Here is a 14,796-nt window from a genome sequence, read left to right on the forward strand (position 1 = left end):
GACTGTCTGCAAGAGTGGATAAACGGAAATCTACTTTGTGATTGACTTAGATGGCTACATTTTCATCGTACTCTAACTGGCAAAACAATCAATGATAATGTTACTTTCTATAATTTACATTCTGTGCTTAATATTTAAATATTCTTACAAATGATTATAATTTGCCTCTTTGCCAGTATTTGGTATTATGAAAACTTCAACTGGCACTTTCACGTATTTGCACTATACTGTAACCATCTCTGGCACTTACGGAGAAAATGACCAGTGTTGACCTCCGTACTAGGCATGCTTATATAAGATGATGACTTTTCCACCACTTCCATGTGACTCATTATCCATGGGAAAATGTAAATAGAAAGAATAAATCCACAGACAATATGACTGTCTACGGCTCAGCCCTGGACACACGATAAATTCGTAGTGGATTTAGGGGCCTCATAAGAATGCCACTTTATATAACGCTATGATTACAAAAAAAGTTTGGCTGGCTGGCGTGCGGGCAGGTAAGTGCATGGTGGTGACTTCACCAAGCGCATCTGCGTGATACCCTCATATGCATCCCACAGCGTTGAGCCAGGTTCGTGCATCGTGCTAACATCACGCCTCCCTGCCAATAGAATGAGCGTCCAGAGTCAGTGAAAATGATGGAGAAGGGGAACGTGGCCTCGGTTGATATATAAGGGAGATGCGTGGGAGACTCGGGGCTGCTGCAATGGGATCTCCGCCTGATGTCAAGTGAAGGTGTCTTCAATAATGTGCCATCTCAAGAGAAGTGTGCCAAGTCGTCATTACATATTTATCATACTCTATTGCAGAGTTTCACCTTTAAGACCATCTAACATATGTTTTCAGATAGCACATGTCTATTTTAATGCTAAATCCTAGTTACATTGTATATGTACTGCAGAGTATTATTGACTTTGAAATTTGATATATTTACACTGCAAAAAAAATACATCTGTGGATTAAATACTGTACACAGTATATGGTATTGTCAACATGAACAAAGGTTCATGCGCGTGACACCATAGTCAAGCACAGTAGAGCATTGCAACATCTACAATTCATTAACAAATAGTTGTGGAGGTGACATGGCCCAGTGACAGCCAATTCACCGCTTGTCCGAGTTTCACAGTTCAAATACAATGGCCGCCATGCTTGTTACTGCCGGTGTATTATTATTAAGTGGATGTTAAAGGTTCGGTGACTTTATTTGCAAGAGCAGGGCACTGTGTGCCATTAGCATGGTCCAAATTTGAAAAATGACCGATAAATGACTCAATTGGAAGTATAGCAATCATTGGCCCGACTGTGAAAACTTGACAGGACCCTCCTGAATAAGTCACATGGAACTCAGTGATGCTTTGCTGAGTAAACAAGTGTAAATGTCGAACACATCAGCCACAGTAACTCGGTCCCAAGTACAGATGCACCATAGTAACTGATCAACAAAAACAACTAGACTTTATATATATAAAAAGACCAACTGTCAATGTTAAACAATTACTCATAATGTCTCACCAGCAGGGTTGGGCCATTTTCAAAATCTTATTGTAACCACATTTCAATGGAATACTGATGTGCGTATGTGCAATACATTTTTTTTATCGTGGTCATCAATACAGTGTTACTGAGGAAGTATTTTTTCATTAATATTTGGCCAAATAAAGCAATTGTGATCATTCATATGTTTTTGGGAATTCTAGTGTGATATCCAGAAATGTAAACATATCTGCTGAGTAATGTACCGCAACGCAAATTGCGGAATTGAACAATATATTATTCAATATTGCAGTGAGAAACAAAGTGAACGATGTCATGAATCACCAAAAGATCAACTCCCAGTAACACAAGTTCAACTCCTGGCCACGCACATTGGTAACAATTGATATACGACACAGATCTGTGTAAAACCCTACGTTAAATTAACTTGAACCTGGCACAACAACTGCTAATGCACCATGCCATTCCAAATAGGTACTGACAGTCATCGCCCCAACGGTTTGTCCAGGCCTAAAAGTAATAACCAAGCAGCATTACCAGAGTAAGATTACACGAAGTATCGAAATTCATAAAAGTTAAACGCTTTCGACAGGTTATTCACAGGGACGTTAAAATATATTTTCCCAAAATTATTTTAGACAAAAAAGGCAAAAATATTCACTGAGAAAACATTAACACATCCGATTTGCTGATGAAATGGCAATTATAATGTAAAATTGTAATGAACCACAGGAAATGTTAGAAGAATAAAGGTAAAAAAGTTGGGCTCGGGATAAATGAGCAAAACAGAGGTCATGCACAAAAAAATTACTATAAACAATTGTAAATATCTGTCAGACAGACAGACCTGTAAATTTCAATTTGTGTACATGAAACAGCTGTTGAAGGGAGATCAACATCGAAATTATGCCATAGAGAGGTGGATGAGAACAGGTTGGAGTGCTTTTGAAATCTGTGAAAATTAACATAGCAGTGTCTAAATAAGTCTTTAACCGGCATATACTACCTGCCATGACACATTGTTCAGAAACATGGCGGTAATTAAAAGTATAGAAAGTATGAAAATGGGAAAAGCATGGAGAGATGCAATTATGGAATTGCATTGACCGGTGGATATAGGAAAACGTAGATTGGAGAACATAAGCAGTTTAATGACATAATTTAAACTGTAAGGAAAAGTAAGTGGGCTTGGACAGGACATGTGTCACTAGAAGGAATGATGGGCCATGGTCAAGATGAATAAAAGTGAAAGCCAAGAAACGGAACTTGTCTGATAGTACATTCACCAAGGAGATGGAGCGATAAAATCAGCTAATGTGCAGATCCCAGGTGGATTATAACAGAGCAGAATCAAGAGGTAAAGCGGCGGTCTGGGGAAGCCTTCATCCACCAATGTATTGACAATGGCTGATGATGACGATTGCTATAAAAAAAATGCTCAGTCACTCACAATAGTAAAAGCTATTATGATAATGTATGTGTGTCCTAACAGCAACAGTACGTTTTCTAATTAATAAAATCTGATATGATTAGCTGATCTCTGTCAGACCCTCTAACTCCTAAAGGGAAGTTGTCATACAAGTTACAGACATTTTAATTTGTAGGTGAGTGATTGTGGAGTTGTAATATCTTCATTACAAACATGTAGAGTAACACATCTTATCCACGGCACATCTACCTTTCCTGCAATTCTCAATTATCCTAAAAATGGCAGCATATCCATTCCGTTATCCGCATTTAGCCATTAGTGCTGAAAGAAGTCCATTTTGTGAAAGAATATAAATAACAGGATTCACCAATAAATAGGGCCTCCACATCACCAAGGCTAAGTGGAAATGCATTGCATTCTTAGTTGAATTTTAAACTGGTCGAGTGGCCACATTTATGATCATTACAATACCCAAGACATATTTAGAGTGAAAAACCCAGCAAGAATGTGATCGATTTCACGTGAAACATGAACTGTAAGCGCGCACCAAAGCCTGCACATTCAAATGTGAACATGTTGACAAGACCACCGATTGAGAGGTAAACAGGACAGGTGTCGGTGCTTCCTGGGGTCCGTGTCCCTGTCACAGCTCACCTTGACCAGCACCACACCGCTTGGAGATCGTTCTGAAGCAGACCTCCCCAGCATGTACTGCCTCCGGCGTCGTTTATCTTGCCACAGCATAGCTTTGGCCATGCTCACAGAGCCAAATCAAGGCACAAAAAGTCTGTACACTCTCCACTAAATCGACCCAACAACTGCCCTGCCCCGAAGAGGAATTAAAATAATGAAATGAAAGGTTTTTTTTCCCACTGACTTAATGAGTTGTCTCAAGTTTAGTTGCCACGAAAAGTTGTTTTTGTTTTTAGCCCAAAACATTTGTTTTAAAATGTAGAATTCCGATTTATTTTCAGATACTAAATATTGTTTGGTAAACTATAATTGTCAAGTTCCAAAACATGAAATGGTCTTCGCTTTTTTTCTATCTATTTGTATATCACAATCACATCCCTGAACTGCAGGTCTATGCGGTTAACATCTGTTGCTTATCTGAAGGAGAATGTTTTACTTTTCCAAGATAACAGACATGCTTCCATCGGACGTACAGCAATATCTCACTGTGCTTCTCCCCGGGCAGACCGGCGTGTTTGTAAAGATATCCATAGCGACAAGGTTGACTCCATGACGTTGCCTTTGCTGTGCTATCAGCTCTCCGAATGAATAACCACGAGATCAAATAAAAACCCTCAGGTCAGCAAACGTTCCCACATCTACAGAAATCACCGTGCGAACTGAGCCCAAGAAGTGTTGAAGATGCCCCCTTGCAAGCAAGCAGCTGGCCACGTTGTCAAAGTGGATTGAGAGAAGGCTGTGATTCGCGCAGAGGTCCAGTCGTCGCCTGTCACGCAGAGCCTGAGTGGACACAAGTGTGCTCCGGTTGAAGCCTCACGTCAGCTAAGCCGTTAGTCCTGTTACTGTTAACGTGGAGGAAGGCTGCACATCGTGCAAAGCGAGGGTGACGTGTGTGGTGGGGGGGGAGAGGGCTTGCTAATGCAAACTTCCTGAGTCTTGATCCCTGCATGATTGGCCAGTGAGGCTCTCACTTTCTCAAGAACTTCAGTGCTGCCAGATGCTTTGTTTGCGAGTAAAGCAAGCAACGAGCGTTGTGCATGCGTAAGACGAATGCTGCTGAGGACACAGTGCAGTGAGATTCTAAAATAAAAATGCCCAAGACTTAAATAGCAGCCCTTCAAAAAAAGGTAACAATTTTTTTTTTACAAAGTGTAATGTGTAACTTAACAGATGCACCAAACTAATTGAAATGGACATGATCCAAACACATTTGTTTTACTGGCTTTAAACAAAGGCAACCCAGAGCAGAGCACTGTGTTTAGCGAGAAAACACATTACAGTGGCTTTGGCACACAGGCACTTTAGTAGTAGCACTGTCTTTTTAAAAAAATGTTATGCTATGGAACTGAAATTTTTATACCCAGCTGAACAAATATTTTATCAGCAAAAAGGACAGCGCTTCAAACCCGATAAATATATACAAGTACGTGTAGTGATAACACCATCAAGTTAAGGCAATGGTAAAGACAACATGAGCTATGTACGCGCAACTGCGTACGAGAAAAGTATCCGCATTCAAGATTACTAATCCCCATAAAAAAATGTGTGCCTTCACAAACATTCAACCAACAGCTCGTGGTGAACGAAGTACTTGTAGACATGAACAATTCACCATCACCTAACACACTACAGAAACAACATTCACGGAAAGACCTGAAGATGTACAGACACTTTTAAGAATACCAGTGCTGTGAATCCACATTTCACAATGACGAGTGGTTCGAATGACAACACGAAACGCTGTGTCCGCGTGACGTTTAGTGCGATGTTTATTGTGATGTTTATTGTGACGTTTATTGCGACGTTTATTGTGATGTTTATTATGATGTTTATTAGACTGCTGTCACGGGGGTGACTACAGACACGGCGCAAGAGTGACACCAGTAGTAACAATTTGTAGTAATTTAGACATAGCAAACGAGTAACATGGGTTGAGGCGTGTTTGTTTACGAGCATAGGCACCTGAACTTTAGGGGACTTGTGCCATATTATTGCCACCTCTTCCGCAAATTACACAACCCTTAAGTTAGTGAATATGAAATGTGTATCATCTTTGGAGCTGTGGAGAGTTAATGGTTAACCCTCTAGCTCAGCTGATGAGAATGTAAAGTTGATCAATAATGAGCCGTTCTATCACGTGGGGAAAAGGTTCAATCTTACTGTGAACCTATGGTGGTGTAATTGATTGGCATGTCAACATTTTAAGTATTTCTTGATATGGAGACATATGAAGGAGACATTGTATGCATATCTATTGGATATTTATATTCTCCACAAAGACACTAACTGTTGTGTGTCATGTATTATATAACTTTGTGTCTTGCCTATCACATCTGGCAGTTCACCAGCATTGATTGAATACAAGCAAACAGTTGACTGGTTTCAACATACAGTGTCTAAGCAGCAGTCAGGCTTGCTTGAATCAATGCTCCTGAAATGATGCACTCCCAGAAGGCAGTGGGGCCGATGGGTTGTGTAAAATATAATTTTATTTTTATGTGGAGCGACAGATGTGTTAAGAAGACATTGTCTGCTTTTCTCTTTTGCTACTTATATTCTTCACAATGCCACAAATTGTGTTTTTGAGCGATGAAAACATATCACAGGTAAATCAATTGATAGACAATGCAGTGAGGATAAGCAGAGTGTGATATGTAGTTTATCATAGTGTAATGGAATAAACCAGTGAGTTTGTGTGTTTTTTTTGCAAGGAGTAAACTGTAAGTGTGGTATCATTGAACACATTATGACACGAGAGGCTGTCACATGATTCCCAGGTTCGATGAAAATCGCCCCCAACCAAAGAAAAGTAGGAACAAATATCGGCGATCAAAATTTTGCAGACAGTCTCTATTCAATAAAACAGTGACTTACTTTTATCTTACACAATAGCCCCACAATGTTCCGCAAATCAGAACAGAAATGAAAAAAGGCTTTGTGTAAGACTGCTCATAACGCAGAATGTTCAATGGTAAGTTTAGCTCGGCAGTGGTGACGATGCACGTGGCACTGTGGAAGCGAGATTTGTTGGATCATACAAATGTTGTGAAACTCCCTTCCCGCGGGCATCAAGGTGACATACACTGGCTCACCAGGAGAAGGTGGTATAGCAAATGTGGACCCCACCTGTTCTATCTGTATGGGATTAAGTGTTGGCCCCTCACACGTATGGGTTTTCCCCAGGTGCTCAGATTTCTTCCCACATGTAAACAATCATTAATTGGCCAATATATAATATATAGAGGGAATTTAGTTCCGAATCACTACGTAGCTTCTTTCACCACTCGTCTGTGGTTCCCCGCTCCTCTGAATCACTCTTCTTGAGAGTGAGCGAATACTGTGGACGTTACAAATGGAAATTATTTTTAAAAATGTAATGGAAACATATCACAAACCACTAAATGCAGCTTGTCATCTGGATACAGTATTCATATTCATTATTTTTTTACACGTATTTACAGTGGAGATACCGAATTATATATCTATTTTCCTTTTTCCAGCAATAGAATAATGCGTGTGCTTGCTTACAATGCCTGGTGATGATACACTGCTCTGCATCCAAAATAACCTAGCTTAGTAGTTTTGTTCAAATTACAGTACAGTATGAAACCTCATTACCATGATGATGTGGGCTGTTCCAAAAAAGAAAGTTTGCTGATAAAAAAAAAGTTCCCTTCAGATAGCAGACTGCTTCGATCTTCTGCACAACACCTCTAACTTGCGGACGGTGGCACTGCTGCCACGTCACACATGTGACAAGGCAACAGGGCGTCCACCAAGAAACAAAAATAAACAGGGGCAACAATCAGCTAAACTAATACAATGTCATCACAAGTCAAGCACTTACTTGCCATTTTTTATCTGCAATAACTCTATGGGAACTTAAATAAAAGCAATTAAACTCCCTTTGTCCTGTAACGTCCACATCACAGAGGGGCTCCACACCAGGAATTGCGGATCAAAGCTCCTCTGAGTAGAGCAATAACTGCTCTACACTATTTTTCTTGTTGGAGACCAAAAAGAGTTGTGATGTAACCCAATATCAATGTTGTGTTTTTTACTTCAAGGGTTTTTGTTTGGGTCTATGGCAAAGAACAATTCACAACAAACTCTATCTATAGTATTCACAATATAGAGCTGATATGGCACAATGGACTGTTAGAAGTCGCTTGATTCACTGAAATTGCCTTTTCTTTTAATGTGTCAATTCCTCAGAAATGTATGAACAAAAAGAATAACAGGAGAGTATTTGGTCTCCATATTAAGATTCACAGATGATAAATAAGAGTTTTACTGTACTTGTTATATACACAACCTATGTCACGTGTGATATATTGCAAATCGGAAATTAACTACTAACCTACCCCGATATCCTCATTGTTGTCCTGAATTTTCACTAATGCTGCATTTACACAATCCCTTAAAAGTGAGTCGGGCCAAGTTTATGAACTAGGAAAGTGGGTTCTCCCCGGATTCCCACACCAACCTCACTGGGTCATGCCAGCTCCACCCACGTAGAGTTCCCTTCTAAGTGGCAGAGTAGCTCATTTGCCAAAGGGAACGAGACACATTTAGATGGGCCACCCATGTAAACAGTCATGATGTCACTGGATCAAAGGTAAAAAGAGACGCATTGTCAATAGTTTTCATATCATGTAATACAACCCAATAATACGTTAAACGTGTTTCTATGTATGATGGCTGACCTATCCCTGTGGATCCAAAGGTCCATAGAGCAATGGATCAAGAATCGAGCCATGCTTATACATTCCCAGAACGACCCACCACGACTTGGGTTTGATTTCTAATGGCCAACAGTTAAACCACTGCACCAAATGTGATAAGCACTGCATTGTTTTAAAAAGTCTTGGTCTATTTTCCACTGTTTTCCCTCATACTTTGAACTACTTTTGCTATTGAAATAATATTTTTCACAAAAACATACCACTTCAGCTTCATAAAAAAGTATTGCATACTTTTATGATTATTTTTCAGGCCACTAATGGTAATCATGGAATATAATGTTTCAAGCCATAGGCCATGTAAATTACTTACCATGTTAAGGGAATTATCAAAGGTTGGTAACAAAAAAAGCCTTCCATAAAGCTTTCAGTAGTCAGGAAAGTGGCAATTAATGACAATTTGAAATGAGACTGAAATATATGCTTATGTTTTTTAAGAAATACAACAGCATGCATTTTTGTACCAATAAACCATCTCAGTAAAGAACAATGTGTGACTTGCTTCATACTATGCATGCCTCTACCATAGCCCTAAGCTGACATTCAAATAAAATAAATTGCAATGATTTAACCTTATCAGACACACTCATCTCCATCATCCACATATCGCAGCATTAAAACTCCCCTACATGTATGACCTGCTGTAATCCCTCGTACAAGTAATCCTAACCAGTGTTAGGATTGAGGACCACTAAAGGCAGGGATTCTAATTTGCATTTTCCTTTGCGGCCAACTGCCACTGTGCTCCTCCTGCAGACCCCACCATGGTGAATGGTGGTGGGGTGTGCAGAAACACGCGTTTACATTGTTTCGATTATGTGGCTGCTATAAATTTCCACGTGATAAGCCACTTCGTTGAGCTGTTATTCGTGGCCAGGTCGCTTCTGAAAGAAAAGCGAATTTCTCAGTGGGCTTTACCTGCGATTTGCTTACCTTCCATATACTTTGCACTCATTTCGTGTTTTTCGTATTGGTTGTTGTTTAACGTTTTGACCCCGTGCCCCTACTGGACATCTGTGAAAAAGAGCTTGAAAGCTCATCAGATTCCTCCAGTATAAATAAATATTCTGATTCTGAATATAAATGCGGAAGTCACACTCGTCCTGCAGGAGGAGGGAGAGGGGGGGTGGACTGGAATGTGGAGATCTTGAGATCACAGTCATCTTCACGGATCACAGAAACCTTGGCACTTTGTGGACCCCCCCCTCGCTCTACCCCCACTTTGTGGATCCCCTTCACCCTCTCCCAGACCCCCAATTAATCATACATGCAGCCAAATAGTGCGAAATGGAACTCCAGTTTAAAATAAATTTTTCATCTGTTAAAACCAGACCCCATCCGCAGAGAATTTACAGGACCAACCTGCTATAAAGACATCAATACAATGTATGACTAAAGCTGTGACCATTGGCAGATAAACAATTTAAATTACTACTTTTTTGGGTTTCTCAACAAAAGATGCAAATTATTATTTTGAGTTATGCATTGTGTCATTTTGCATCAAACTAGGACCCATATCTTAAAGAGAGGTATTTGCGTTTAACACCTAGTAGTTTACAAGCATTGATTAAAACAAGCCGAACTGCTGCCGAGACACTGTTGAAACTGGCTCAGTTTTTGCTTGTACTGAATCAATGCTGCTGAAATTATTCACGCCCAGAAGGCCAACTGGGCGAACTTATCACAATCTCTGGACCCAAGTGAAGCCAGTGTGTGACAAGTTTTGTACAAGTCAGATACAATCACATTCAGATCATGGTAAATTTGAATGTGTGCACAATTAATGTTTCACATGTAATAAACCATTTTTAATTATTATTAATACAGTACCTTAAACTACAGTGGACATATAATAGCTATGCAATGATGTCTAAAGTTATTTATTAAAATTAATTATCATGCTCATCATATATATGTATACATTCTGCATTTACAGTATTTGATTGCAGAAACTAACTGAAGTTACTAAATCAATAATGGAGTTGGTCATATGTTCAATGTCCATATGTAATAATAACTCAGACAATATCCACAGTAAATGAGGACTCTCTTTCTGGTAAAGCCAACAACAGAAGCAAGCTTCACCAGCCTGGAACTATCGTAGGGAAATAACTTTTCCCCTGTTAAATTTAAAACCACAACAACAATTGCATGTCCATAGAATGCAGCCTACGTGTAAGCACACGTTTCAATCGGAATCTATATGAATTATTTAAAGATGGTAACAACTCAAATTGACATGATGAAATACAATTACATGCAATATACGTGAACACAATCACACGTCATAACATCAAACCCATCGGAGGTTTCCTTGAGTGCTGAAGAGGCAAGGCAGGAGTTCTCGACAATGTGTCCATGGACCCGTGGGGGCATCACAGCGATTCAGGCGGCCTCAGAACATCAATATTTATGTAAGGAAAAGCCTCGGATGACTGCGAATATCTGCAAGGCTTGCACTTGAGGGAATGTCACAAAAGTCAAGAACCAAAATAATTGCGATCGTACCCCCTCCCCATGACCCCCCTCCGTCAGGCAGATCGACACAATACCACCTACATCATTTGGTAAAAGCCATACCACCCGTCTCCCTTAGGGTAGGTCTCTCATGAGTTAGTAGGGTTTCCAAAACTCCAATATTAATTGCCACCACAGTCCACCTTTCCACATTTACCAATCCTCTTCATTCAAAAACAAATTGCTGTTAGACGATGCACACTCCTGATGTTCGTAAACACATCCCATGTGAAACAGAACGCTGATTCAAATTATGATAGATACCTGTGTCTGTACATGTGTACCCTACTTGACAAAGAGATTGTCGATTTACAATAAGATAGTGTCTTCTAATCTACAGGTTCATGAAATATGTAAGGGCTTAATTGGTATTTGAATGCAGAAGATTGATTTTTGGTGAGATAGGTTGGGCCTTGAGCACTGGCATTTGGGTAACCCAGAGACAGGGTGTCCTGCTGGGTGATACTGTGGTTAGTGCACATGGCTCACTTGTTTAGCGTTAAAATACCATTCAGGGGTCTGTCACCCCTCTTGCTAAATTATATATTTAATTATGCATAAATGCACATAGTTACATATTAAAACTAAACTATTTTTTATTTTACCAGGTAAGGCCCACTAAGCTATAATATGTAGCTCTTTTTCAGAAGCGACCTGGCCAAAATTGATCATCCAATTAAGTGGCTTATCATGTGGAAATGTGTAGCAGCCAAATACTCTAAACGCATGCTTCTAAATGTGGAGGGAAAAACCGGAAGACCGGGAGAAAAATCCACGCGACATACGGGGAGAACATGCAAACTCCAAATATATAGGTGTCAGGGTCGGCATCGAACCCACGACATCCTGCATACCAGGCGAGGGAGTTAACAAATTGCCACTGCGGCGAGATGTATATGATATAATGTATTGGCATGTACATAATACATGCCTATATACTATGTAATTTTGCGTAAAATTAAGACTCCATAGTCTAAAGAGAGAGTCCTTTCCTGCCTTATTGAAAATCAACCAGCATTGACTCAAGCAAGCCTGACTGCTAAAATAATGCTGCTGAAATGATGCGTGATGCGTGATGCTCTCCCAGAAAACCGGGCGGCTGATGGATTAAAGAAACATAAAAAATTATGTGGAGATGGATACGTGAAGGATAAATTATCTGCTTATTAATGTTGCTCATTCCCAATGTGTTTTTTTATTGTTTTAAATCTCCACAGGATCAGTTCTATTTTATTTTGACTCTTATCACATTCTCATAAGTTTGCAAAATAGGCAGAACCAGGAGCCATAATCGCCGTTGTGAATGCTCATCACAAAATTAATTAATGTACATCAAGGCTAATATCTAACTCGGGTCGATGGGTTTGTCGTGCAGTGCACTAACCACTGTCTGTTTTCCCGTCACATATTCACGGCCTTCATATTTCATTACAGAACATCCTTCCATCTAACCCCTGGCCTCCCTCTACCAAAGTTTCAATCACAAAGCAGATATGAAAAACCCGAAGCTTGGCTTGCCATGCTAACCTTTGGCTATGGCTTCTCCTTTGAACCATTGCCTTAAATAAGCATCAACATACAGTACCTATACACTACTTAATTGCTCTCACAATTTTAACCCAGTCATGGCTGTGCTTTGGCCCATCTAATTAAAAAAGAACGACTATTAGTTGCAATATTCCTGCCTTAGACACTCAAGATGCAGAATTTCAACTTGCAAATTCCTTCTTACGTATCCTTCACAGACTCAACCACTGTCCCCAATTACCACCACCCCACAATCCCTTCAACAACTTCTTTCCTCAGTGTCCCCTTTCTCCAAACGACCCCATCTACCCCACTCCAACCCCACCCCCACACACTTTACCCACTCACCCTACACTGTGCCAGTGGAGAAGACGCGCATACACAAGTGAAGAAAGCAGCCCACACCCCTGGGGAAATGCTGGATAGTTTACAAGCTGCCCCCTCCCCTCTGATCGCTGCTGTTCCCGGCTCATTAGCAGATCTCAGTCAAACAAAGGAGCCACAGTGTGTTGCTGCTGCCAAGGGATTAAACACTGCCTTTTGGAAGCAGGAGAAGTTATGGCTTCTACACTTTGGGAAATGTCCATAGCCCATTCCCAGTGAGTAACCACATGGCCAGTTTTTCATGTCAAACTAGCATTCATGCAAGCCTTAACAACTGCCTCCATGGGGAATGGAGGGCAGAAACAATGCTTTGACTAGTCCCTTAATTGTTCTTGTATCTTCCGATGTGTCAAAAGCAGGTGAAAATTACAACTGAGAAATAACAGCACAAATTAGTTAACAATGTGGAAAAACTAATTTTGAATTTGTAACAGATTTTGTAATTTTCATAAATGACTCAGTGGTTAGCGCCATGCCCCATGAACCTGGTGACCTGAGTTCGACCTGAGTTTGATTCCTGGCCATTGCTAATATTGTTGGCGAGTGATACATTAACCGGTTTTTTGGGCTTTCCTTTCACTAACCCCAACTGACCACCGTGGTAAAGTATGCTTAAACGCCCCCATAACTGAAAGGCATGGGGAGGCCTTCATCCAGCAGTGAAATCCATTACATGTTTATTTATTAAATAAATAAATAACCATGTAATGTTTCATGTAAATACATATGGTAAGGGATTCTAATTCTCAGGATACAGTCATTAAAAATGTACCTGTGAGAATAGAGGATTTATGATTTATGCAAATTGAAGTACAGTGTATGCAAATGTGACATTTAGGTTCGTGGAATGAACCCGACAGAGAGTAGAGACCGAACAAGAGTCAGAAAATAGACAAAACAGTGCGAAATAGACAACAAAGAATACAAAAAATCCATTGCCTATTGTTCATTTGCCAAAACATACCCAGCAGTGGTGCAATTTTCTTGATGCGAGGACATGTATTGTACGTTGGCATCCTGTCTGAGCACTGACACACCAAAGGTTCATGCGTTGACATTTATAAGACAAATACAAACGTATAATATGAGATTAAACACAAAACCTCACCATTTACAACTGTTAATTAAATACTGTTAGAGTTCTTTCTTCCATCAAATGGTTATGAATTGGTGTATTTTAAACCGTATGTCATGTAGTTTATGTAAGTGTTGCCATTTATAATCCACATTTTAGGGTATATATTTCGTATGTAATTATCTGGTTCAACCACCTGAATGTAAAATTATATTCGCTGCTCTGCATGAACATCAACTACAGAAAAAATAAGGGGACGAACAATGTATTTCGATGTATATTTCAGCCTTTTTCTTTCCTATGGCTGATGCAGATGCAGAGCAACAGCTACAATTTCACATTCAGGTGGTCAAGCGAGACAACCGCATCAGGAGCAGCGGAGTGTAGTATCGCTGCGATGTCTCCTTCGTATTTGTGGATCGAGCATTGCGCCGTTAACTGATGTACGGTCTGTTCTGAGTGACCACAGTCACACACTGGAGAGTTTTTAATTTTCCATTTGTGCGTCAGGTATCCGCATCTGCCATGGTTTGTGCGGATTCAATTTAGGTTGGACCATGGGCTTCTTGGAAGATTAAACCCAGGGATCTTCTGCGTTGGGTCTTTCCCAAGGTGCTTGTTTGCGAGTTCTTTTGAACTCCAGTACAAGTATGGGATGTGAAAGGCATACACAAATCTAACCTTATGGAGCAGCCACACACACAGCACTGTTCATGCAACTGCCCCTTGGCCAGGTTGTGCAGTCATCGATTTCATTCTCTCCATTGTGCAGTAAATAATGTAGGAAAGCACACTGTCTACTCCAACATGATGTTAATAGCTAGGGGGCGGAATGGTTCACATCCGAGAGGTCTGATGAATTGTTGCAATTCAGTCACTATTCCATTAAATAATCAATTCTTTTTTTTACATCGCGATTAACGCTG

General features: G+C 40.1%; 1 protein-coding gene across 15 annotated transcripts in view; it reads right to left on the reverse strand.

The window, feature by feature from the left end:
* LOC144738116 (uncharacterized) overlaps positions 1 to 14,796 on the reverse strand; it is a 195,549-nt gene that overhangs the window by 81,384 nt on the left and 99,369 nt on the right. Inside the window, exon 1 of one of the 15 annotated variants that reach the window (XM_078621093.1) lies at positions 3,587 to 3,782. The exons of the other annotated variants lie outside the window; for them this stretch is intronic. Coding sequence (XP_078477219.1) covers positions 3,587 to 3,688 — 102 coding nt within the window. The 5' untranslated portion in view covers positions 3,689 to 3,782. Of the gene's footprint in view, positions 1 to 3,586; positions 3,783 to 14,796 lie in introns of those variants that run through there. 15 annotated transcript variants of the gene reach the window in all.

Source organism: Lampetra planeri, chromosome 3 (assembly GCF_965212315.1).
Source record: "Lampetra planeri chromosome 3, kcLamPlan1.2.h2, whole genome shotgun sequence".
NCBI lineage: Eukaryota > Metazoa > Chordata > Hyperoartia > Petromyzontiformes > Petromyzontidae > Lampetra > Lampetra planeri.